Source organism: Centroberyx gerrardi, chromosome 19 (genome assembly GCF_048128805.1).
Source record: "Centroberyx gerrardi isolate f3 chromosome 19, fCenGer3.hap1.cur.20231027, whole genome shotgun sequence".
Classification (NCBI taxonomy): Eukaryota; Metazoa; Chordata; class Actinopteri; order Beryciformes; family Berycidae; genus Centroberyx; species Centroberyx gerrardi.
In genome coordinates this window covers 12,799,578-12,823,722 of record NC_136015.1, presented here as the reverse complement: position 1 = coordinate 12,823,722, position 24,145 = coordinate 12,799,578, and the positions used below count along the sequence as shown (strand labels likewise).

Below are 24,145 nucleotides of genomic sequence, written 5' to 3'. Positions count from 1 at the left end.
TGGAAAAGAGAAATGAAACTTAAAGATACAGAGAGTGTGAAAAAAGAGAGTTTCTTAGCCCCATGTTAGCATGTTATGACTCATGTTATGTGAATTTTCTTCTGCTTTTTCTAATATTTGCACATATGCAGACGCTTGTGTAATCAAGCATGTGTATCAGAGTTTGAGTCAATTTACTGTCAGTCAATTTGGAGAGTGGATTCCTGTCAAAATTCAGTCTGTATGTAAACCTTTGACGTGAAAACGTAAGCTTTATCATAAGTGAACTGAAAGGGAATTGACCTCAGCTCTGACACACAACCACAAACACAACCACGAACACACAATGACTACACTCTCTACTGAATCAACAGAGAGGATAAATCAGAGGTTAAATTTAGCACAGGTCTTAACACTATCTGTTTTTTCATGTTGGCCTGAGCCACACCGCTCTCCAGCATCACAATATGGCACCGTGACACCATGCAAACATGTCCGTGCAGCCAGGTGTGGAGTGACTGAGAATAACGACGCTCCCTCTGGGACTCACGCCCTGCACCGCCTGACCCTGAACAGAATGGAGAATTCAGTAGCAAAGTTCACAGTTGTCATGACATCATGAGGAAACGTTTCAGATACTGATTCATTCATTATCAAAATACTACAGCAGGCTTTTTCCATTCTTCTCCGAGTCTGGGCAGAGCTCTTTCCCTTTATTTCTCTTTCTCCAAAGCGCTGCCATGCAATCTTTCCACAATCTATTTTGACTCAAGCAAAAGTTCACAGGAGTCATTCCCTGAAAAATATGAGCGAGGAGAACATGACATTCTCACTTTCTATTGCTGCTTTCATCTTAGTTGATATAAAAGCAGTATTACAACAAGTTCACTGAATGTACAAAATGTTAGGGACACTTTTTCATGAAGGACACTGATGAGGTGAATCCAGGTAAAAAGCCATTATCCCTCATTGATTCTTTATTAAATCTAAACCAATTACCATGGAGGAGATGCAGATAAAGAGAAGCAGACAAGTTAGTGAAGGATTTTTGAGCTTTAACATGTGGATTGTGCAAAAGCTGCTGCAACTCAGCATCAGGAAGATTCTAATATTTTGTACATTCAGTGTATATACAGCATGTTTTCACCTTTCCGACTCTTCCAAATGAGTAAAAAACAACGACAGGAGATGAGAGGAGATAAGGGGAAGAGACCACAGCAGAAACTACAGACTGACCCCATGATAAACCATGAGGAGGATCATTTTGATGGCGACGATGACGTGGCTTTCATCCCTGTGAAATGGTTCTCCTGGAGGCATCTCCGACTGGGGATGTTGGGATTTGGAGCCTAGTCAAGCCTCCTAATTGTCTGAATGGCATTTGGGAATAGGGAACACAGCCTGTATTGACAGACTCCAGGCCAGATAATGTCATTGGGCTTGGAAACACGATCAATTGCTGGCTGCTCAGGCCTTTGTTTGGCAGGTCACATCCATTCAACAGCACTTACCAACCAGGAGACACAACTGGGGCTGAGTGCTCTCACCGCTCTGCTTTAGGCCTTCTCAACCCAACATTTATTTGACTTAAATATTGTTATAAATAGGAGTTGACGTTCTCTGTCAAGTGCCTTGAATGGATTGACCAACTTCTTTCTGTTTTTCTGTCTTTCTTTCCATCTTTGTTTGTTTGGGTCTTGCTTGCTTTCTTGTTTTATTTCTTACTTTCTTTCTTGCATTCATTCTTTCTTTCTTTCTTTCTTTCTTTCTTTTCTTTTCTTTCTTTCTCTCTCATCACAATACATGCATTACTATGTCAGACTCCTTACCTCACTGTTGTGCAAACCTGTTCTTGCCACTGCAACATGAACATCCCCAGAGGCACAGGGGAGTATGGGTAGCCATCTGGCAAATAAACTATCCTGTGGCGTTAGTCTCTTGTCCTGGTATGAATGGAATGGAGCTCAAAAGAAGAGGTTTTAGTCCAGTCACTTACCCTGGGCAACATTGCTGACATTAGCAAAATCTTAGACAGGAATTTGGAGTGAGAACGACTTCGCCTGTACCAGCGTCGGCACCTCTGCTAATGCCTCGAGGCGGCTCTTCCTCAATATCCCTTTCCTACTTGTCTCTTCCTTTATAATGCCCTTCACATGGAACAAAATATGCCGGTTTGGAAGAGTTTGGGCAATTCTACAACCAGAGTTTGTTTACAGGGAAATAGAGTACAGGGGAAAGTGATATTACACAGTGAAACAAGTGAAAGGTTAGTGCTAGTTGCAGGCGTGCCAGCTATGAGCATTTTGGCAAATTAAAATATAACAATGAAAAATAAAATAAAATCAATAATAGCTCACTATTATTCATGCTCATTAGGACTAACATACACTTAGCAAGGCCTCCTGCAGGTTGAACATTACATCCTCAACAAAGACTTAAGCCCAGTTAGAATACAGAAGTCCAACAAACAACATGCAAAACATAAATCAAACAATCTGCTGTTGTAAAATGACACGACAAACCTTATCAGGAAACCAGGGAACTTTAAATGAATCTTCTACTACCAAGTGAGACGCTTCCACAAGCAATTTGTATTGAAGGGAAATGTGAAATTGAAAAAACAATCTTTCAATGCAACACTGAACTCCCACAGGGGTTTCAGACATGCACAGCTCAACAAGGATCTAATGAAAATATTCTGAAGGACATCAGCCACATGTGGTCAGTTGAAAAATCTCTGTTATTCTTTGGAGTTTCAGATTCATGCTATTTTAAGTACAGGGCTGGTTATTGATAGAGAGTTTTATTTTAAAGGTGAATAAAATAAATCACAAGCTTTATTCCTCTGCCTACTGATCTAGTGAAGACTGCTCTCTAGAGGTCATTCTGTGTTCATACACTCAGTCATGAGAAAGCAAGAGCCATCAAAGTTATTTAAGAGTCAAACTTGAACCACCATCATGTGATTGTTATTATTTCACCGACTATTATACATCATTTAGAAAAGTTTGTATAGCTGTTGTTGAATCTGGATAAAAGGTGTGAAAAAATGTGAAAGACAGGAACACACAGAGCAATCATGATACAAGCTAATCCAAATCACTGCAGCTCTGTTTTAATTTTGTTTTTTTTATGTTCATCAGTGAGTCCTTCCTCAATAAAAGCTTATGACATCACATCATTAGCTCCACCATTCCCAGCATTCCACAGCTGTGACATCCTCACCTGCGTCTCCTTCCTGCTTCCTGCCTGCCAGGTTTTACAGTAATCTAGATCCTGATAGGCCTGTAATGACCAGGAATCAAGTGAAATTACCACATAGCAATCAAGCAGACAATCAGAGCAGCATGAGGAAAAACACTTTGATTATGTCAGCAAGAAACTCTGGACGGAATGTGTCAAAACATCCATTTGGTGTAATTTTATTTCTCTCTCTCTCTCTCTCTCTCTCTCTCTCTCTCTCTCTCTCTCTCTCTCTCTCTCTCCCTCTCTCTCGCAGCTGGATTTGAGCCCCTCATACACCTTCTGCTTTAGGCCCGTCACTGTCTGGTAAACCAGACTAAATTATCCCAGGGTCTCTGTTGTGATTATGATGATGACACAGCTCAGTGTTTCACTCCAATGTGACTGTGTGATGATCATCGCTGTGTTAAAGACAGTTTAATAGATAACTTATGACTGATAAATGTGAAATGTTATGTTTCTTGTTGAAGCTCCCCTCCCAGGTCTGTATGTTTACAGAATGTCTATTAGTCCCATGTGATAATACACTTCATGATAGTCTAAGGACAAGCTGGAGTAAGAAGTGGAAAGAGTACAAAAAAACATCCTGCTCAAGTAGAAGTATTGTGACCTTGCTGAGATTTTACTTAAGTAGAAGTAAAATTATCAATGTAAAAATCGACTTAAGTAAAAGTAAAAAGTAGCTTATTCAAAATGTACTTTTTTTCACTTTTTAGAAAAGAGAACAGTTACATATGATTTTCCGTGCAATTCTAAAAGGATGATTGGAAAAAGTAGAAATGACAAAATCAAGTGCACAAAGTAAGGCCAGATTACTCTTCTCTTCTTTGCTGACTGACCATTCACAGTGAATGGCTCCACAATTTGTCAATTTGTGGTTGTCCAGCTTCTGATGCTTATGAAGAGCCACGAAATGTGAACTCTGTAATGGATGGATGTGATACTAGTAGTAGTACTCAATAGTACTCAATACTCAAAAAAGTACAAGTACATAAAAAAGCTACTCAATTACAGTAACAAGAGTAAATGTGGTTTGTTAATTCCACCGTTGAGTAAGTTTTTATCAAGAGCCTCAAATCCAGACCTATCCAATCACAAGAACCATCATCTATCCTGCTGCTCTTACCTGTAGTTTATAACCTGGGCTCATTAGAATAGGCTGACCAGAGTTAGTGATGAAGATTTTGGAGAGGTATATCTGTCTCTAATTGCTCCCTAACTGTTTCTTGTCCTGTTCCACTAGTCACTCATGTCATGTAGTCAGTTGAGATGGGACTTTATTGTGCTTTATTGTGCTCAAGAACCACAGCATCATAATCTTAATATATGGAGATCCAGCCAAAGAGATCAGAGATATTATAAAGATATTACTTTCTTTGAAGGTGTACTCTTTTATTTATAAAGTATAATATTTTCTCTCCCAGCAGAACTGTAAAATCTGCCAACACAATGCCCCATTACACACTGTTTTTATGGGGAATGAGGCCATATTGCTCGTTAGTCTCTTACATTTTAATTGCAACTCAGTGATTTATCATTTCATTGTGACTTTATTAGTGCTCCTAGGTAGACAGTAGAAGTCAGATACTCATCATGGTTATGAATCCTGCTTGGAGTGTTTCTAAACTTCGATTCAGCCTTTAGGTCTTCTGGTTCATATATGTAATTATGAGACCATACTGGAGACCATATTATGAGTGTCCATACTGGATGTGGTGCTGTGAGAAGGGAGCATTTGGCAGCCACCCTTGGCTCCTCTCATGGGGAATACCAGGGTCCAGGGGTCCTACACTGGAATGTGCATCAAAAGGATCCCACATCCTCTCCCATCCAGGAATGTCGGGAATTAGGAAGAGCAAGAGAGTGAGAGGAGTATCTGAGTGTCTGAGCAGGGAAATGAAAAACATCAAATCAGATCAGGACTGTGTGGGAGGAGAGTTATTTTTAGGGAGTTACGGGGAGGAATAGAGTTGAATTGTAAAAAGAAAAAAATCAAACTCAGGTTGCACAAGAGTAAACACTTGATTCACAGCAGTATGTAGCCTGTAACCCAGAAGATGAAGAAGACACTGTGCTAGGGATGCCATGTCAAAAGTCAAAATTAATCTGGGGCACATAGATGGTAAGCTATAAATGTAAGCTTGATGGTAAAAGGGGCTGAAGGGTGGGTGTGATGGAGTAGGACAGGAATGATCAACCCTGCCCTTTTTGCTCTGGATGCTCAGTTGCCTGTCAGACTGAAGAAAGGAACATTTTATAATCTGAGGCAAATGTTAAGACAGGCACCGGGTCAATCAAAAGATCCATCTGGAGGGCACATCTGTGCTTTAATTCAGGGGTTCCCAAACTTTTTCATGTCAAAGACCTCCAAATTGATACATATTAGACCACAGACCCCTAATTTGACAAGGTTTTGACCTAAGGAATCCCCCAAGAGAAGTGATGTTAGGGAGCTGCCACAGTTTGGAGTAAGAAAGAGGACAAAGGGAGGGATAAGAGAACGCTAGGAGGCAGGAGTTAAAGAGAAAAGGAGGAAAAAATGAGGATTAAGAGAAGAGGGGAGGAAGAACTGAGAGCAGGAGGGAGGAATGACAGGACTAGAAGCAGAGAAGAGGCTGTGGGGTGAAGAAATAGATGATGAGAAGAGGAATTAGTAAGCCCAGAGTGAATAAAGGAGAAAAATAAATTTTAGGCATTTACAGTAGCTGACTGCCTTATGCAGAGCAAAACAATGAATAAGCAGGTAGGGGGTTAAGACACTTTGACAGGACACGCTCACCTGAAAGAGAAGGAAGGAAGAGAAAAAGGAGGTGAGGGATTAGAGAGATGATGAAGAGGCTCTAGGAATGTGTGCTGGGAAACCTTTGCAATCATTCTAAGTCATCCTGAATGAGAACATCAGCTGGAGTTATGAGTGTACCGTCTGCACAATATCAAATCCAATATGCTCCAGCAAAGGGACATGAAGGAGTTCCAAGTTTGTTGGTGGGCATGACAAGATCGCCCTCTAGTGGTCGTGAACACACACGCGCGTGCACGTGCATGTACGCCTAAGCGTTCGCGCGCACGCACTGTAGCCACTTATAAGTTTCGTTTGGCTTTGTTAACAATAGTTCTTAAAACAAAGTGCTACCAAGCAAAAGCATTGTTCCTGACCTAATGTACTAAAGTAGGCTATGACTTATTTTTAAATGCCCCAAAAATGTTTTTCTTCCTTCGCCTCCCAGGTGGACTCTCGTTGATTCTCTTCAGTAGGGTAGATTATTGTAATTAATTCATCTTCTAGTGGGTGAAATAATAGGCTAGTGAAGTTCAACTGTTCCTCATTTTGCAGGAGAACACCCTGGAACCCAGAGACCAGAGGTTAACAACTGGTTTAACTTTTCGTAAAGGTCACAGCCGAGGACACAGACTATAACAGGAAAATGAATAAAGAAATGAACTGAAGTCTTGTCTTAGATACTGGTTTGGGGGACGATACAGCTGCCCGTTGCTAGGTAACGAGTATACGAATCTGAGATTAGGAAAAACAAGACATGCCACTTCGTTTTTACTTCCTGTAACCTGAAAAGACCGACCATACCAGAAGCTCATTGGTTGTAAGTGAGCACCCCCGCACCTTATTGGCCTCTAAAGGCCTACAAAACTCGCTCTCCCTCTACGGATAAGAGCGACATCTTCACTCAAATCTCACTCTTCTTTCTGGAACAACAAACGAAGAGCAAACATGGCAGGAGAGAAATGCGCATTTGAGCAAACGTTTTCTTTCAGTCATCTTCCTTCCAAGAAATTCTCCTTTCTACAGGACAAAGACACTTTAGGGCTGTTTATGAAATGGTGACGTGACAAATTTAACCTGCTAACCTAACAAACTTTTCCAGTTATCTTCTACTCTCAGTCAAGCTGCCGTTAGCTCCAGTGTCTGTATTCTGGCGACGGTCCCAATATGAATGTGTGTGTGTTATTTCCAGGTCCATGTTGGGCAGGATTTCAGCTCAGTCTTACAGCTTTGACCAGTGCTTCTACCCTTACAACAGTCAAAATTTTGCACTGGTAAGACACATACAGTATATACGCAACCAGTCACACACACCAACAGTCAGTATGAGACATTACAGTTTAGATTAGGCCTACTATTTAGAGTATATTGTCCAAGTACTCCGTTTAAATTGTACAGGACAACCGTAGATTCACAGAGGTTTGGGAATATAACCTGTGCTTGACCATTCCCTGTCTCATTCATAATTCATGTTAAGGAGACTTAGAATTTCGGTGTTTGGTGCCTACAATTATGCTAATAAAATAGCTCAAACACACAAACTACTCTTTCAATCCTATCAAAGAGTAGTTGGTGTCTCTGAGCTCTTTATTAGTCATTTTGAGTTCAAGCACCACATCTTAATTACATTATAAAGCTCATGAAAAAGAGTTAAATTTCCCAGTTGTCTGTGTTGACAAGTTGTTTATATTCATGTGCATAATCACATTGGATCACTAATGTGACTCTATATGTGCAGAGTTTCTTCAGAGACCCTAACATCGTAGCCAGTCTGAGACAGATGGAGGCCGGAGCCTGGGTGCCTCTTGGTATGTCAGTTCCCCGGAAAGCCTTTCATCACTGATAGCAGGAAATTGATCTCATCTGCCAGCCAATATTTGCAGTCAAATCGCTAGAAGTGATTTCTTTGGAATGTTTTGGATTTCTGTGTGTGTGTGTGTGTGTGTGTGTGTGTGTGTGTGTGCGTGCGTGCTCCAGACAGCCCAGTGGTGTCTGTTGATGTGGAGGTGGTGCCGTGCAGTAAGGTCTCCATGGAGCTGTTTGACCCAATCTACTCCAGTGGGATCCTGAGGCCCTCTGGACACATTGTTAAATGCTTCCATGATGTCTGCCCCGACTATGATGAGCTCAGACAGGTGACTCTCTCTCTCTCTCTCTCTTTCTCTGTCTCTCTCTCTCTCTACCTGCCTTGACACTGACACTGTCTGAGGCTCTCTCTGTTCCTCCAGATGCTGCAGGAGGAAGACTCTGAGCACTACTATGTGGTTGGGAGAGAGGAGCGAGGAGAGTTTCTGTTCCGCCTCTTCAAGCACCTGTGTCTGGGAGGAGAGCTCTGTCAGTACGAAGACACCGTTGCTCCTTACATCAGCACCACAAAACAAATCTACAAAGATCTGATCAGGTGGGGCTTCCTGGAGGCTTGATCACAAAGCTGTGGGTCTGAATTCAGCCCATGGCCTCGCTCTCTTTGCCATCGTTCTTGTTGTTCTCTATTCCATACAATCCTGTAAAATAGCAGTAAAGTAGCTTCACCTGCATATATACACATACTGCATGCATGGGCTAATTCATGGTAGAGTAATGACAGGGCTGGTGTCTAATTTTATCCTCCATTCTTTAGTGTGCAGAAGGATCCAGAGACTAAGGAGATCAGTGTCGTCTCTACAGTGCTGAAAGTCTGTGCCTATGTAAGTGTGTGTGTGTGCCTGTGTGTGTGTGTGTGTGTGTTAGGTTGAGGATATCAGGGATGAGTGAGCAGGTCATAAATCCTATCTATCAATAAAAGTGTTTGCATGCATACCAATACATCAATTTAATTGCTACAGTGAGAATACACTGATTTTTTTTTTTTTTAAAGGGTTATGGGAACACTTAAGCTTAAATATACTGCTAGATTTCCTCCACTGTCACCTGGTCTTGCTCGCCACTTTCAGTCCAGATAGTGTCATTCCAGAAGTTTCCATTCTCTCTTTAAATATTATACAATTCATAGTTCCACTCACAGTCACATTTGAAGCCGTTGTAAAATACCTGATAAATACACACTGAGGAAAGGATAATGTTTAATGCACTAACAGAAAATCACCATTCATACTGCTAGTGCTCACAAACTATATTATTTGGTGAAAAAAATAAAATATCCATTAAATTGCAGCTTTTGTGGCTTTCATTTAAATTTGTCAATTGCCATAGCAGCTGTTTCCTTTCTGTAACACATCAATACATAAATAAATACTTACACAATGTTACATTTGTCCCCCATAGGATGAGTACGGGCGATGTTACCCTGGGAGACGAGATGAGGAGCAGACATTTGCCTACATGATAGTCGACCCCTTCAAACAACACGTGGCTCTGTTGTCCCACTGCTACGGGACGGGAAGCTTCACGCTGTGACACTGAAGACCTGGGAATATTCCTGCAGTGACGTCTGCAGACTCCCTGCTGTCTCAGTGGAAGCCGTCTGTCTCCCACTAGAAGGCATGGAGCTATGGGTGTGTCTGTATGTATGAACATAATGTTCAGACTGGGATTCCCTCAGCCTAAAGAAGTTCAGTAACTTTCTGATTTTGTCCAACGTTCCTCTCATGATCTCCCATTTCCTAGATCTGTTTTTATCCTCAGCTTCCTTCCTCCATTACTAAAAAACTGAGTATAATTAGCTAAGTGCAGAGAAAAATGCCAGAAAGCAGGTGCAGGGTAAAAATGGATGATTCCCAGTTTGAGTTACAAAGGAGAAAGAGTAATTATTTTGTTCTATTAAAGTATGGCAATAAAATATTTTGAAACAGCTTGATATAAATGAATCCATTGCAAATTCATGCTTTTCTAAAGATTTTTTTTACAAGACCATCACCATTATATTTTATTCATTTTCTCATTTCCCATGTGCTTCTCCTGACTGGAAAACTCTCCAGGTTTTCCACAACATGTGGAAACTTTCATGACAGGCTAAACCCAAACATCAAACATATAGTAGTATGTTTTAAATAGTTCAATTCAGAGCAAAAAGACACCAAAACAACATTCAGTCCAAAGAGCTTTATTGAAACAAATAAATTAATAAGTTAGTCAAGTGAGCTAATTTTATCCTTAGCAGATAAGCTTTTGTTTGTTTCTCTTTCCAAGATCAAATAGAGGTGTGTATTAGTTTAGAAAACGAGAACTTTGAAAAGCGCCATATTTCATCAAACAGAAAGTTCATCAATTGGAATCGGAAGACTTTGTGGTTATCATTTTACTTATTGCTTCAACGTGTTAATGTTTCATTTTAACAATAGTTCCAATACATAAGAGAGCAGTTAAAGGGCGAGGGGCTGGAATGTCAAATGGCAGCAAGTCAGTGAATGATGAACAATAGTTTGTTATGGAGAAGAAGGACAGAGAGAAAGAGAGAGACAGAAAGAGAGAGAACGTGCAGGAGAGTTGTATCATGCATAGCATTCATGTCAGTTAGACAATCAGTTACTGTATCTCTTAATTGGTTTCCTAGACTAGCGCCCCCTAGTGGCCTCAGAGGTAGTTGTGTGGAAGTCATTTTGATCGATGTGACATGCTTATGAAAGGACACATGCCTGGAGTTCCCTGTGATGATACAAATGTCCATGCCTCCAGCCCCACGTATGAGATCCCACACAGTTGTGAATGCAATAAGGGTGTCAATGCGCCGAGGTCCTGAAAAAGTTACAACGATGTGCTAAACATGTCCCTACTTGGTATATATATATCGTCAGAAAATATCAAAGGTTGCAGCAATCATAAAAAGAATAACACCCTAAAATTGTGTATGTATTAATAACAATTTTCATGTTTCTTTCTTTTTAGATCAAGGTTTTTGCAAAAAAGAGCATGGCTATCCTCGTGTGATATCTCTATGAAATACAGTATCTATGAAAATTTCTCCTCAAAGCAGCATTTATATTAGAGTTTGAGACAGAAGACGGACATGTCATGTAATGCAGCCACACCAAATCAGTTACAGAAGAAGGACATAGAAGGCACAGGTCATTTCCTTTCATGTCATGACTCAAGACTTTACAGGAGACACCCAAAAAGTTTTTCTAATGCCGGGGCCACCACTAACAACAACATGCAATACAGTGGTCTCACATAGGTTATCATGTAGCTCAACATTCCAGGTGACAATGAAGTGACAGCACTGTTCAGTCCAAAATAAGTAGGCATCTCTGCTAATTCAAGCCAAAAAAAAATAAAGCTATTTAGCATTTCATAATGAAATGAATGCATAACTGTATGATGCCCTACAGCAAGCTCTGAAGTCCTGTGAAAGTGCCATTATATTCCTCATGGCAACAAGAGCACCAGATCGTGCCATGCTGAAAAGACAGAGAGCTAAAGTACATTCACGGTTTAGAATCTAGGCTTGGTTTGAATGGAAAAGTGGAGCACCTGAGTCAACTGGCTTGACTGGACCCAATTAATGTGTCCAAGATCCTGGTAGGGACAGGAGAAATGCTTTTATTGGCCAAATACGGTGAACTGTGTTGAGGCTGGCAGCAATTATCTGATGACATCTACATATGAGCTCTGCAATTTGGTGTGTGTGTGTGTGTGTGTGTGTGAACCTGATCAGCTGTGTGTAGTCTCAATTGTTGCCGTCATCGATGATTCAAGTTGACAAAAATGCTACATTTATTTACCTTTTGTAAAGATCATATCTAACGAAATGAAATATATTAACTTAAATCCTACATTCACTTTTTAACAACCAAAATCATTTTTACAAAATCACAGAAATTTGATGCCATTATAGATTACCCAAAATCGAGTGGATAAACACAATTACAGTAAAGAAATCAAAACAAACAAAAGATAAAATTATACATGGCAAAATACATGTGTTACATTTATCAAGTCAAGTGCCAAAAGTATTTAAGTAAAGGAATTGCTTTCAGTGTGTGTGTGTATGTGTATGTGTGTGTGTATGTGTGTGTGTGTGTGTGTGTGTGTGTACGCACAATTGCACGTGCACTCTCCAGTTCTGTCCACTAGCACAGAATATTCGCTGTGCATGAAATGTCTCTAAGAAAGAACTGTCGGTTGGAAAAGTGAACAACCAAAGATAATAAAGTGGACTGGCAATCACAATAACAGCTGTGGGTCGAGACTGCAGCCCGACCCTGCGTACTATCTGTTTGTGGTGAAGTTGTAAAGCTGGAACCGTTTCCTAAGACACGTGCATTCATGAAAATAATGGCCTGGAAATCATGCTTTTTACCTGGACGCCTTACAGGCAATTCATCGTCCAAAACCGTACCATACTGGCCACAGAGTTTCTATAGCGGCTCCAAGGCTGCTGACTGCAAGTGCATATAGTATAAGAAGGAGCATCTGATGACTGGATGGGTGACAATGGTAAGAGTCAATATGCTTTACATGAAGTAGATTCAATTATTACCGATTTCCTGAACCAGTTGACATGGGAAAACTGACCTGAGGCCAGATGTGAGCGATGAGGAGCAATGCAGCGAATGGGACGTAACCGTCTATATACTGACCCGGGATCAGTGGGGTCTAATCTACAGGACGGGTCTGAGGAGCATGCATGTCTGAAGGGCGGGCTGCAAGACAGAGAGGACTAAAGGGTCAGTAGAAAACATAGCTTTAGGTTACTGGAATACTTGTAGATATACATTAGCCTCTGAAAGGTTAGAAATGAGTGATTTTTGACATCTAAACGTGAATTTGGGCTCTTTTTTTAAATCCATTTATAACTAAGTAGGACATTTCCTTACTTGAATGCAAAAGGGGAATAAATGTCTTGCTTTTTGTTTTTGTTTTTTTGCAAGTGGGCTTGTTGGAGACAGAACTTCTGAGGGAAGGAACTGAGACCAAAACACAATGCATCAGCAAAGGATGTCACTACACCACTGCACAGCACACACCAGTCACTCCAGAACCCACGCAGGACTTTCTTACAGCTCTATTTTCACGGGACCAAGTTGGGGCATTTAAAGCAGAATTTTCCACTTTTAGGAACTCCCTTGTTTTGGGTGGACGGCGACCTGGGAGGTTGGGTGCTTTGGCGAGGCGGCTGTCGGTCGAGTCTGCCCATCCAGGTTCCAGGGAGCAGGTTATTTCTGTGTCGATGCTCCTTCAGTGTTTGGTTGCTGATCTGGCGGTGTAGAATGTAATGGGGACACAAATTGCAGGTGGGACCTATTACATTCATCACAGCATCAAAAGGTGTGACGGCATCTGAAGCAGTGTCTGATAAGGTACTGAAAGAATGACTGTCGGGGCACTTGCAGCACTGTTCATGTCCAGACAAAGTCAACTGATTAAGCGACCTCTCAGAGTCAACAGATTTAAGCAGCCAGAGACAGACAAAGAAAACAAAATGTAGATGGGGGAAAAAATAAAACATGATTTCTCCAAACATTTACAAAACTTCAAAGCTCATAGTCTGATATCTACAGTTGCAGCTTTAAAGTAGGCATAGATATATAGTATGAGGCGGTGAGTGAGTGAAACTGGTTCAGTAGTCAAGTAGTAGTTGTGTAGTGTTCATTCGTCCTCTCTTCTTCTTGAGAGGAGTGTGCGGTGAGCAGCTTTGGCTGGGGCTCTGTTCAGGTGGAGCCATCTGGTGGCTTTTCTCTGTATGTTCACTGCAGAGCTCTGGAAAACATTCACTGGAGGAAAATGGGCGAGGATGCAGATTTGGGATGGGGAGGGGGGGCACAAATCAAATGTAGTGACGAGGGAGAAAGAGACAAACCGATACGATGCAACAGAGACGTCAAGTTTAGGGTCGGGTTGTCGGAGTGATGATTCAGCCGAAGGAAGACGTACTGTAAAGGGTTTGTGTCTGTGTTCTAACAGTGTGTGCGCCCCCAGCTTTCTCAGCCCCGTCATTCCAAATTGCTACTCTCAGAGTGGGAGATGTTGAGTGTGTTAACAGAGGGGAAGAGCTCTCTGTGGTCCGTGGGACTCTGGTAGTCTGACGTCAGGTCTGGCTCCAGGAGAGAGGACAGGGTAAAGTGGGACGAGCTTTTCTTTAGGCACTGGGAGTAGAAGTTGAGCAGGAGGTCCAGCTTGTTCTCTATGGACTGTACCTGGACAAGCACACACAGATTGGAATGTTTCAAGCTTATTTGGCTCTTAGTATTGATTCATTGCTATTTTAATGGTAAGTTATAAATTATCCTTTGGTTTCAGTTGGTTTCACTGCTTGTCCTCGACCATTTTATGGCAGCTATTTTACACCCACCCAAGTATGCATTACACATTATTCAACTGAGGACAGAAAAGAGGGTGAATGAAAGCAACCTATTAATTTTTTAATCACATGGTTATATAGGACAACTCCTGCTCTCATTTTTGCCGGACCATGGAGCGGGGCCAACCAATACTAGTATTTGTCCCTAACTGACTGATTGACTGACCCATTGATGAAACGCGCATATGCGACTTTCCCATACATAGGTTCACTGTGGCGCACCGCCACAATATCACCACGGCTGCCACAAAATCAAAAGTTAGTCAATGTATAGAAATTGATCTAAATCGAACTCTAATGCGCCTAATACACGCACATCACGTCATATTTGTTATTTGGTGATGCATAGACCAGCAGCATTGTAGACTACTCAATCTGACAGAGCTCCCAGTGTGAAAATGAAAGTGAAACTTAAAATTCCACAATTTGCTCCAAATTCACATGTGTTAGTAACGTGATTTGTAAACAGTAACACGGTTTAATCGGAGATGTGTCAAACTGCTCAGCACTCAGATAGAGTTAACATGAGTGCAGTGCAAAGACTGGCATATTGCCCTCCATCGGATGTCACCGGACACTGCTGTCACTGTAGGTAAGGACAAGTAATTAATCCTACTGAAATTAATTGCACTGAGTCTACTATATGTGTAGATTCAGAGCACTCCAATCCATTTTCTGTCACAGCAGCTGTTTTAGGCAGGGCATTGCCCAAGAGCCTGAACATGTTGACTTTTCAGCGGGGAGGAAGAATCTTCTGGAACCTACATGAAAAGAGGGTCCAGTACCATTTATGGACAGAAAGTCATGGGTCAAATGGCTGCATTCGCGGTCCAGTTAAACCAGGCTTGCCTACTTTAACACTTGGCTACAAAACTTAAGAACAAACCAAACTACCCCTACCTGTTTCTCCACCTTGACTACACGTCCCATCATGCTTAGTTCATCCAGTGGGTCCAGTTCTGGTGGCGTCTTCTCTCCCTTTTCAGGGCGTATCTTCTTATCTTGCTGGACGGCCCCTCGCCCAATGATCTGGTCCACCCTTTCACACAAACACAACAGAACACAATGATGGAGAATGTGAGGATTTCTTAAACTTGAAGTGTTCAGTTTTGAAGCAACAGAGCAGTAGTGTGTTGTGGATGCCTAGTGTACACGTGTGAAACGTACCGTGTCTGCAGGCTCTTGATGCGGCCCAGCATGTCCAGGTGTCCGGCAGAGTACTGCTCTATGACGTCCTTCACATCGTACGGACGCAACGTCTCCTTGAACTTCCTCTTGGCCACCAGAAACTTCAGGATCCTACACAAACACGCACCCACACACACACACAGATGCACACACACACACATCAGACCCACAGTAATTGTTCCTCTGGGCACCTATAAGTGCCGTACACCGCACACTATACGGACATCCAGTAAACCTTTGGAAAAATGCAGAGGCAAGACAGCTATCAAACGAAGCGGGCCTCCATGAGAATAACAAGATTAATTACAGTCAGAGTGACCTTATCATTCACAAACAGCCCCATAAAGAGAGCAGAGTAGCAGAGAGATCCAGAGGGAATCCCCCCCCTCCCTCCCACTACTAAACGCCGTGGTTACCATTGTGATGATGACAACATCTCCAGGGGACATTTGCTTATCGGCACTTAGACTGCTGTTTCAGCAATTAGCAAATAGCCACAGATACTTGTGCAGACACAGACACCTCTATCGGGAGGCTCCCCCATTTTCCCCCTCTTGTCAGTGTGACAGCCATGTTGGAGCCACCGGTCGAACGCAGCTGCTCCCTCTCCCAGCGCGCACAGCTCATCATCATCATCACCACCCACACCCTACTGCAGGAGGGGAAGCGAGGGGGATCGGGCCGAGGAATGTTGACCCAGCACTACTGTACCCAACAAAAGCATCACTGACAACTTCCTCTGCCAGAGTCGTTCCGGCTGGACGTCATACTTGAGGGAGGGTAGGATGTGCGAGAGATAATGGGAAGGGAGCGGAGGGAAGTGTAAGCATGTATGAGAGTGTGTGTGTGTGTGTGTGTGTGTGCCTGGTTTTCTGTATTGGGTGGGTCATTCAGTTCCCCTCTTATCACTTGCGCAATAGCCGGCCCAGAGATGCTGGCTCCGCAGAAGGCCCGGAAACACCAAATGTTAGCGCGACAAAACGTACACACTCAAGCTGTCATCTCACCCCGTGATGGATTGCACCACCAAGTCAAGCTGGGAGAGGAGGAGGAGGAGGAGGAGGAGGAGGAGGAGGGAGGGAGGGAGGGAGGGCAAGGAAGGAGAGATTTTTTTTTTTTATGAGGAAACCCTATCTCTCACACCCAGATGGGCTAAGTCCACTATAATACTCTCTCTTGCCTTCACAGGAGGAAGAAAGGAGCCGCATGAAAGGTCTGGAGAGCGGAAGATCAGAAATGTTCAGCTGTTCTAAGAAAACATAAACACACACAAACACACACACACACACACACACACACACACGCACACATACATAAATACATACACACATAGGCCTACATAAATACATACATACATGCAAGCATAAATACATCATACATACATATGTGTATACACAACCAAAAACGTACAAAAACACATATATAGCCGCAAATGCATACACATGTGCACCAACACACACACACATATACGCACACACACTCACACACTCACACACACAACCACACATACATGGGCTACGCTGGAGCAGGTGAAATCTGAACTTCTGAGAGGGGTCATTTTCTAAAATAACCACACCGTAACCTTTGTTGAGGTCTGCAGATCTTGCATATGTGCCGTAGCCATGTAGTGTGGAGAAACAGAGGGGAGACGGTGTGGGGAAAGGAGAAGGGGAGAGGAATGCAGGAAGAGAGGAGGAGTGGGGGTCCACAGTTGGTACCGTAGCAGCCCGTCAGCGCACTCTTCCCCCTCACGCAGCACTCTTATTTCTTGATGACTCCTGCGTTTGGGGGTATTTTTGCAGGCGGTCTTTTATTATTTTGCAGGTAGATGCAGATTTTTTTTTTGCCAGGGTGGGTCTCAGGTGTGGGTAAAAGAAAGGGTTGGGGAAACAAGAGGGAGGGGGACTTTTGATTTGGATCCTCCAAGGGTTTCTTCAGAATGCTGACTCTCTTTCTCGGTTGGTGAAATGGCTTTCATAATACATGGTCAGGCTTGAGAGTGCCCCCCTCCCCGAAAAAAAGAAAAAACGTCCAGCTACAGCGCAACAGTCACTAGCAGTGGCACAGTACAGCTGGCACAGCTCACTGAAAGACATTATATCTACTGTTCAGAAGTTGAGAAAAACACAGCATGGCAATGACTGGAGGGACAGGATGTGTCATCTGTGCCCCAAAATGCTTGGATAGCTAGTGCAAATATTTTTGCAATTCAGCAAACTTGGATTCCGTCACCATTGTTCCTGATGGTCTCCTATGGCATGGTTTTATCTATGTGACTTATAAATGACTGTTATGCTGACACATACCCTAGGTGGGCCAAGTAGGGTGTGCCATTGCAGGGGCTACACTGATTCTTCGCCAAATATGACTCTACCTGCTAAGTGAACAAAAGTGAACACAAAAGCTACGTACATTCACTCATTCTTAGTGGGAAAATATACTGTGTAAACATTATATGACTCAAAACATAACAGCTGGAAACCCTCAAAAGATGATGACAATGATTAAAGATCAAATGTTTATAAATGGTAAAAATGTCTTAACTCTGTATTCAGTAATGTAGGAGCGTCAGAACTGCAGACATGTTGTGTTTTGTGCACTATTGGATTTGTTCATGAGGAGTGCCACAGTACAGAAAGATATATCAGGCCTCTGTTTCCCCTCCTCCTCCTCCTCCTCCTCTTCCTCCTCCTCTTCCTGCTCCCTCTAGCTATCCCTCCATACATATACAGTACACTCTACACATTTGTTCAGGTAAGCAGCCAGGCACTGATAAACCACATGCATCTCTCCAAAGTGAAGTCTCAGCACTAAGGCCCGGTGCAAAAATCTACCTCTGTTTTAAAGACATCAATCATGAACCTCGGTAAAACTCTGCATGTGTATGTGTGTGTGCGTCTGTGTGTGTGGGTGTGTGTGTGTGTGTGTGTGTGTGTGTGTGTGTGTGTGTGTGTGTATGTGTGTTAGCAACTACATAGTGAAGCACCTGCTGTTTACACACCTGCACTATCTATAGGAAGTCCCTCTCTATTGTCTGCAACACAGAGCGGCTGAGGTCAGAGCTATCTGCTGAGTCAAATGCAAATCTGAGGAGAGATCATATAATACTGTATCAGTGGAATAAAGGTATCAAACAATAATATATCATGCTGCATCCCCAGACCGGAAAATGTCTACCCATCATGGCACCAGGTTCAGGGAAGTTGACTTGTTTGTTGCACACATTTATCATACTACTGCAAACAAGACACATATGCAAAAAAAGTGCTCAATCACATTGGATCATCCAATATTATTGTTGTGAAGATTATGAGGCAATGTGTCCAACATAGCATGAAAATTAACATCATTTCAAGAGCATAATAATTTACAATATACCACAAATTCCACTCAAAACACAAAAAAAGCATATAGGTACATTAGTGCTTCTGTCACAATAAAGTGTCCAACGAAGCACTACAGCCTGCACAAGAATGAAAGCTCAGACCAAAACAGATGGACATGAAACCTAAACCAAACCTACCCAAAACAAGTACACTACAGCAATAATAAAAGGACAAAGGGGAAACAGTTGTGAATCCCGCTGGGATAAGAGCAGGGCTCCATGGTGCCCCTCGTCCATTAGGAAATATAGAAAATTCAAGAGAAGTGGCTTTTTGTAACTCCAGTGGTTCATTGAAGCTTCTAAAACGTTAACATGTTAAAAGGGATTGAAAGGGCTTGGGACTGTTTAGAGTGGCCAGTTTGATTGCAGCATCCCTAATGTTGCACCATGCATATTCTATTATTTTGTTCAATTCAACCACGCACATATCCACTTCATACATAGGCTTTACACACACACACAGCATCACGCTACCATGAGAAATGTGAGTGTATAGCGCTGACACAGGGGACCAGGAAGAGAGTCTCTATAATCCGCTCACATCGAACCCCCCAGGAGACCAGCCTGGCCCCAGCACCAGATGTTTGCTGGCAATTGTAGTTTTTTCTGCCACCATCAGTGAAAAACTCAGCCGTGTAACTCTGTCTGCCTGTGTGTGTATGTGTGTATCCGTGTGCCTGCACATGTGCATTCAAGACATTATTGGTAGCCCTACGGGATATTTGCACAGTTAAACACATAGTGAAAGCCTGAGGGTTGTGTTTTTGGCACTGCACATCAAGACATTAATTAGTATATAGGTTTGCCGACTGAGCATTTCTTCTATTAAATCATATGCACAGATAATACACACACACACACACACACACACACACACAATCCTTTCATTACGAGTGAAGTTACCTAGTTTGCATAAAACCGTCCTCATGCACAATATATGTGCGTTTCAACTTTAACGTTAAAGAAGCTAAAGAATGCCTCGACTGTTCATTCCAACATGTTGGAGCCTATAGTGTAACAACATCCACCCAAACATGAATCATATCCCACAGCTTGATAATTGACATATTAGTACTACATCAAAGCTTGTAATCCATGCATGATAGGAAGAGATGGCACACTGATTGTTACCATATCAGCTATGGGCTTAATCAATTGTTATTAAGCTAATACAATTGTCCTTGTCTAAACTGTACAATATCGTTTGTCTCCGTACGGTCAGCCTGTACTGTGATCCTCCATCTGTACAGTATTTGCGTGTGTGTGTGTGTGTGTGTGTGTGTGTGTGTGTGTGTGTTTGTGTGTGTCTCCTATGTGTGTGTGTGTGTGTGTACTCTCCAATAGGCCATCCTATCACGCCACCTTACACATGACCTGACTGAATGATCTGGGCTTGCTGAGCGACAAGGTCACAACGGGGAACTAACCCTGCCTGCAGGAGGGCTCAGTTACCTCTCCTAAGTGGACATTTCTACTCAGTCAGCTGAAACTGCACACGCCACTGCCTAAATGGAGGAGCAGCATGTTCATCTAACTGTGGTCACTTAATGTAGGCTGTAAATACTGTAGGAAGTGCCTATGTTGCGGATACACATGCACGGGTATTTATTCATGCATGCGTGGCGCGCGCTGTTTGTCTGACAAAAGTGACCTTATTCTATCAGTGAGCTGCAGCTCCAGCCTGATGTGCTGCCAGGTGGAGCCAGGCTGCGACCTGTGAGCTTCCAGTGAAACCGGGACAGGGCAGGCCTCCGGGGCCGAGGGGCTGGACGCACGCTTCCCTAAGCAGAAGCTCTGAGAGATAGAGAGGCGACGCTGTGGATATGAAACGCAAGCTTTTACCACACAAAGTGCTTGGCTACGGGTTTTCGAATTGGAATCTGGGAAGAGAAGCAAGGGAGTGCACAGTGTAAAAGGTTGTACTACAGCACATCCAGATGAGTGTGTGTAGAGGGTAAAGACTCACCTGACAGCCCGTATGAGTGTCTTTACTGCTGGGATTACCTCGTCCATGGCCACATCACAATATGGTTTGTCTTCCACACTGTCCTCCCCGACCCCCTCCACTGGCCCAGGGAGAGGAAGACACGGAGAGACATTATTATACTCATTACAGACCTACGCAGAAATGATTTGCGTGAGTGTGATTGAGAAAGTGTTTGGATGAGTGTGTATTACTGCTGCCTACCATCAACAGGAGGGCGCGGTTTGAGGCGAAGGGAGGTGCGGAAGCGGGTGCGGTCGTTGAAGCTCCAGCTCTTCTGGACCTTGCCCGGGCTGGTGGCCTCCGGCACGTTCTCCTGGCTGGGAGAGCGCCGGACGCTGGACCCCGGCGGCAGCGGGGACGCCTTGCTCCGGATGGCTTGAGATGAACGGGAATTGTTCATCCTGATCCGGTCGCGAAACCCCATTTTGCTGCTGACGGCAAAGATAAAATAGTCAAACTAATGTCGGCAGAACTTTCTTTTGGGATCCTGAAGGGCGGTGTGTTTTTCCTCATTGATCATTAAGTCCATGCCATTGACCACAATGGGAAACTATACTGTGTTACCCTGGGAGCTTAGCAAAGCAGCAGAGGGGCAATCTGAGCTTGTTAGAAAAGAGTACGTTAGTAAGGGTACAGTAACACACAACATATGGCCGCTGACTTTCATGACAGTCATTGAGAATCAAAGAGACTGATCAACAAACAGACAAAAATACAGCAACTGAGGGACAAAAACAGACATCTACATTTGTCTAAATGAAGGACAGACTAGCTGACTTATCATGGAAGGAGTTTGGCCACAGAGACCACTCAATATTGCTAAAAACTGATTCTGCCCTGAGGATTTGCTTATTTTATGTGCCTATCATAGCACCTGATTCAGCAAAATCAGACTGAAACCTGATTCAAGACTTACAGTAGTGCTGGGATGGCGGAAAAATATTCCACCTACCACCAGAATAAAGACACGCTTCCTTAATTCCTTCAGTAGGGTGAATAAGCATCACAGCATTGGCTTCAAAAGACACCCGTACAAAAGGTGTCTCATTAGGTAATCTATACCACTCACCACAACCCAAGGCAAGCCACAACGTGAGGTCATCTGTTTACAAGAGGGAAGCTGTTCGGTGCTAACACTGCTGTTACAGTGGACTCCTGAGACGGCTCCTTCTCTGTGGCCACTTACATCTTACACACTGTCACGGATCCACAAGGCAGTTCAAACATCATGCACCACAGAGCAATTCGAGCCTTGCTGTTCACTCCCATGTTTTTTTATGATGATATACTCCTGGGTTGTGTGTGTTGTAGCTGGCCATTTAAATTAAAATTTAAATAGTTGAGGGACATTAGTGGAAACAGCATTTCATACGAGCAAGCTGAAATGCCCAGGTAGACTTTGAAGGAAATGGGAAGATAGAGTGCTAGACCTTCGCATGCAGTTGTGAAAGGAAATAAATGATTTGGATGCATTCAGGTCCAGGAGTTTAGCTGAATCTTTAAAAGACATGGACAGAATATTGCATGCAAAGAATACGAACAGAAATAGAAACCTATGTAGCACAACCATAATGATTTGGTGCTGACACTGGCAAAGAAAATAAATGACTAATCTAAAATAGGAATGCATGCTGAATCATTTAAACCCTCTCTCCATAAAAGAGACCATAAAAGAAGACAAATCAACTGAAAACATGAAATAATGCCAAGAGTGGGGCAATTTCTTAGACTTCAATATTCCAATTTGCGGAAAGTCATGGCTTACTTTTAGGTCAGTATCTGACGATTTCATCACAAACGTTTGATGAAACAACATGTCAGCAAGACAGAAAAGAACATGTGTACATCCATAAACCATCAAGGACTTCTGCCGTGTTTTCAACACATGGTTTATCATGACCTTCAAACCAAAGCAAGCGAAATCGGCCCTAGTTTCTCCAGTGGCTGCAGTAAAGACCAGGCTGGAGAAATCTCTCAGTAAAACAGAGCACAACATCTCTTCATTCTCTTCCATAGTAAAGGGTTCACTCAAGTATTTGTGGACCAGAGTAGAGTGCTTGTTCCAAGGATTTAATTGGTATGTACAAGCTATGGTTGATGGTTAAGATGCATATCAAGGCACCTGCCAGTACAAACCATCTCCATTTAGTTAATTCTTCTATCTCAAACTCGCTCACTGGAGCAGCTTGATGCAGTAACAATAACCCAAAACCTTTAGTCTGCCGCTGCACCGGTCCAAAAGACTTAGAGTTCGTCAGGCAAGGTGAGTAGGATATGTGTGTTGGAGGAAGGGTAGTAGTGGTGTTATTGGTGGGTGACGTTCTAGCGTGCCCCGTGCACAGGCTCGTTGCCGTGGATACCTCTGCTTGCGGCCAGCGTGAATCCGGAAGAGACCCCGCTTTTTAGAAAGGAGCTGACTGGGGAGACACACAAGGCAGAGGGAGAGAGGGTGAGGGGAAGAGACGGGTGTGGGGTGGAGGAGGGTGAGCAGCTCTGGGACCCAACCTGGGTACACAGTCAACCCGTGAGGATAAAAGGTGGCAGAGTAGAGGGAGGAACTGAGGGAAAGAAGGTGAGGTGGAGGAGTAATGAAGTGTGACATCTCAATAGTCCAAATAGCCCTTTCCTTTTGTTATCTTACTTACTATCTTACTAAAGCTGAAAATGTACTCTGAGAGGCAATTTTGGATTATGGAGACACACTCATTGAGGAGTGAAGCGTGGGGTTTGGACCATTAGGTAGGGAGGGACCGTGCAAAGGGAGTAGGTAGTGTTTCACCTGAGTATATTCATCAAGTCACCCCATTAATCACTGCAGCATGACAGCAGCTCCTCAAATCGAAGACATTTCTGACAGCAAAACTTTTATTATTCAAGGTACGCTAATGTGCTTCTCTCATCTAATGCATGCATCAGTCCAACACATACTATTTACGCAATAAGCCCTATATTCCCTTGGGAACAGGCTCTTGGTTAAGTTGTATGTTGTGAAGGTTATCGAATCTAAAGTAGCAAATCCATCCCAATACTGAATACCCTAGAGACAGCAAGCAGAGCTCATGACTTGAACAAACCTGCATGGAACTTCTGCCTTCCTGAGAACAGATGGAGGATGGATGGATGGCATGGAAAAGAGACGATGGGAACAAAAGAGAGAAACAGAGATGAGACGGAGAGGAAGAGGAAACCAATGAGCGAATGGGAGGCGGCGGAGATGGCATGAGTATGAGCTAGGCAGACAATAATGCAGACCGAGAAGCGGGAAAGCATATTGCCTGGCACGCACTGGTCTCAGATCAGCATTTAGTGACAGTGGGTTAGATACATAACACATCCATGCTGGAC

At 43.1% G+C, this 24,145-nt stretch overlaps 2 protein-coding genes across 3 annotated transcripts in view; one reads left to right on the top strand and one right to left on the bottom strand.

Moving 5' to 3' along the window:
- The first annotated feature begins 6,949 nt into the window (after nucleotides 1–6,949).
- cfap300 (cilia and flagella associated protein 300) lies at nucleotides 6,950–9,397 on the top strand. The gene is made up of 7 exons (XM_071904633.2): nucleotides 6,950–7,059; nucleotides 7,194–7,275; nucleotides 7,740–7,813; nucleotides 7,983–8,136; nucleotides 8,230–8,402; nucleotides 8,622–8,688; nucleotides 9,266–9,397. Exons 1-7 carry the CDS (start codon nucleotides 6,950–6,952, stop codon nucleotides 9,395–9,397), a joined length of 792 nt encoding a protein of 263 aa, XP_071760734.2.
- Nucleotides 9,398–13,872: 4,475 nt separating this feature from the next.
- The window catches only part of kcnq4 (potassium voltage-gated channel subfamily Q member 4), a 41,870-nt gene continuing 31,597 nt past the window's right edge, over nucleotides 13,873–24,145 (bottom strand). Inside the window, exons 10-16 of one of the 2 annotated variants that reach the window (XM_071904600.2) lie at nucleotides 23,875–23,895; nucleotides 23,161–23,217; nucleotides 21,002–21,231; nucleotides 20,780–20,879; nucleotides 15,408–15,539; nucleotides 15,141–15,279; nucleotides 13,873–14,076 (exon numbers count right to left, since the gene is read on the bottom strand). In XM_071904600.2, the coding sequence (XP_071760701.2) occupies nucleotides 13,873–14,076; nucleotides 15,141–15,279; nucleotides 15,408–15,539; nucleotides 20,780–20,879; nucleotides 21,002–21,231; nucleotides 23,161–23,217; nucleotides 23,875–23,895 (883 nt within the window). The remainder of the gene's footprint in view (nucleotides 14,077–15,140; nucleotides 15,280–15,407; nucleotides 15,540–20,779; nucleotides 20,880–21,001; nucleotides 21,232–23,160; nucleotides 23,218–23,874; nucleotides 23,896–24,145) is intronic. The other variant, XM_071904601.2, reaches the window with a different exon arrangement.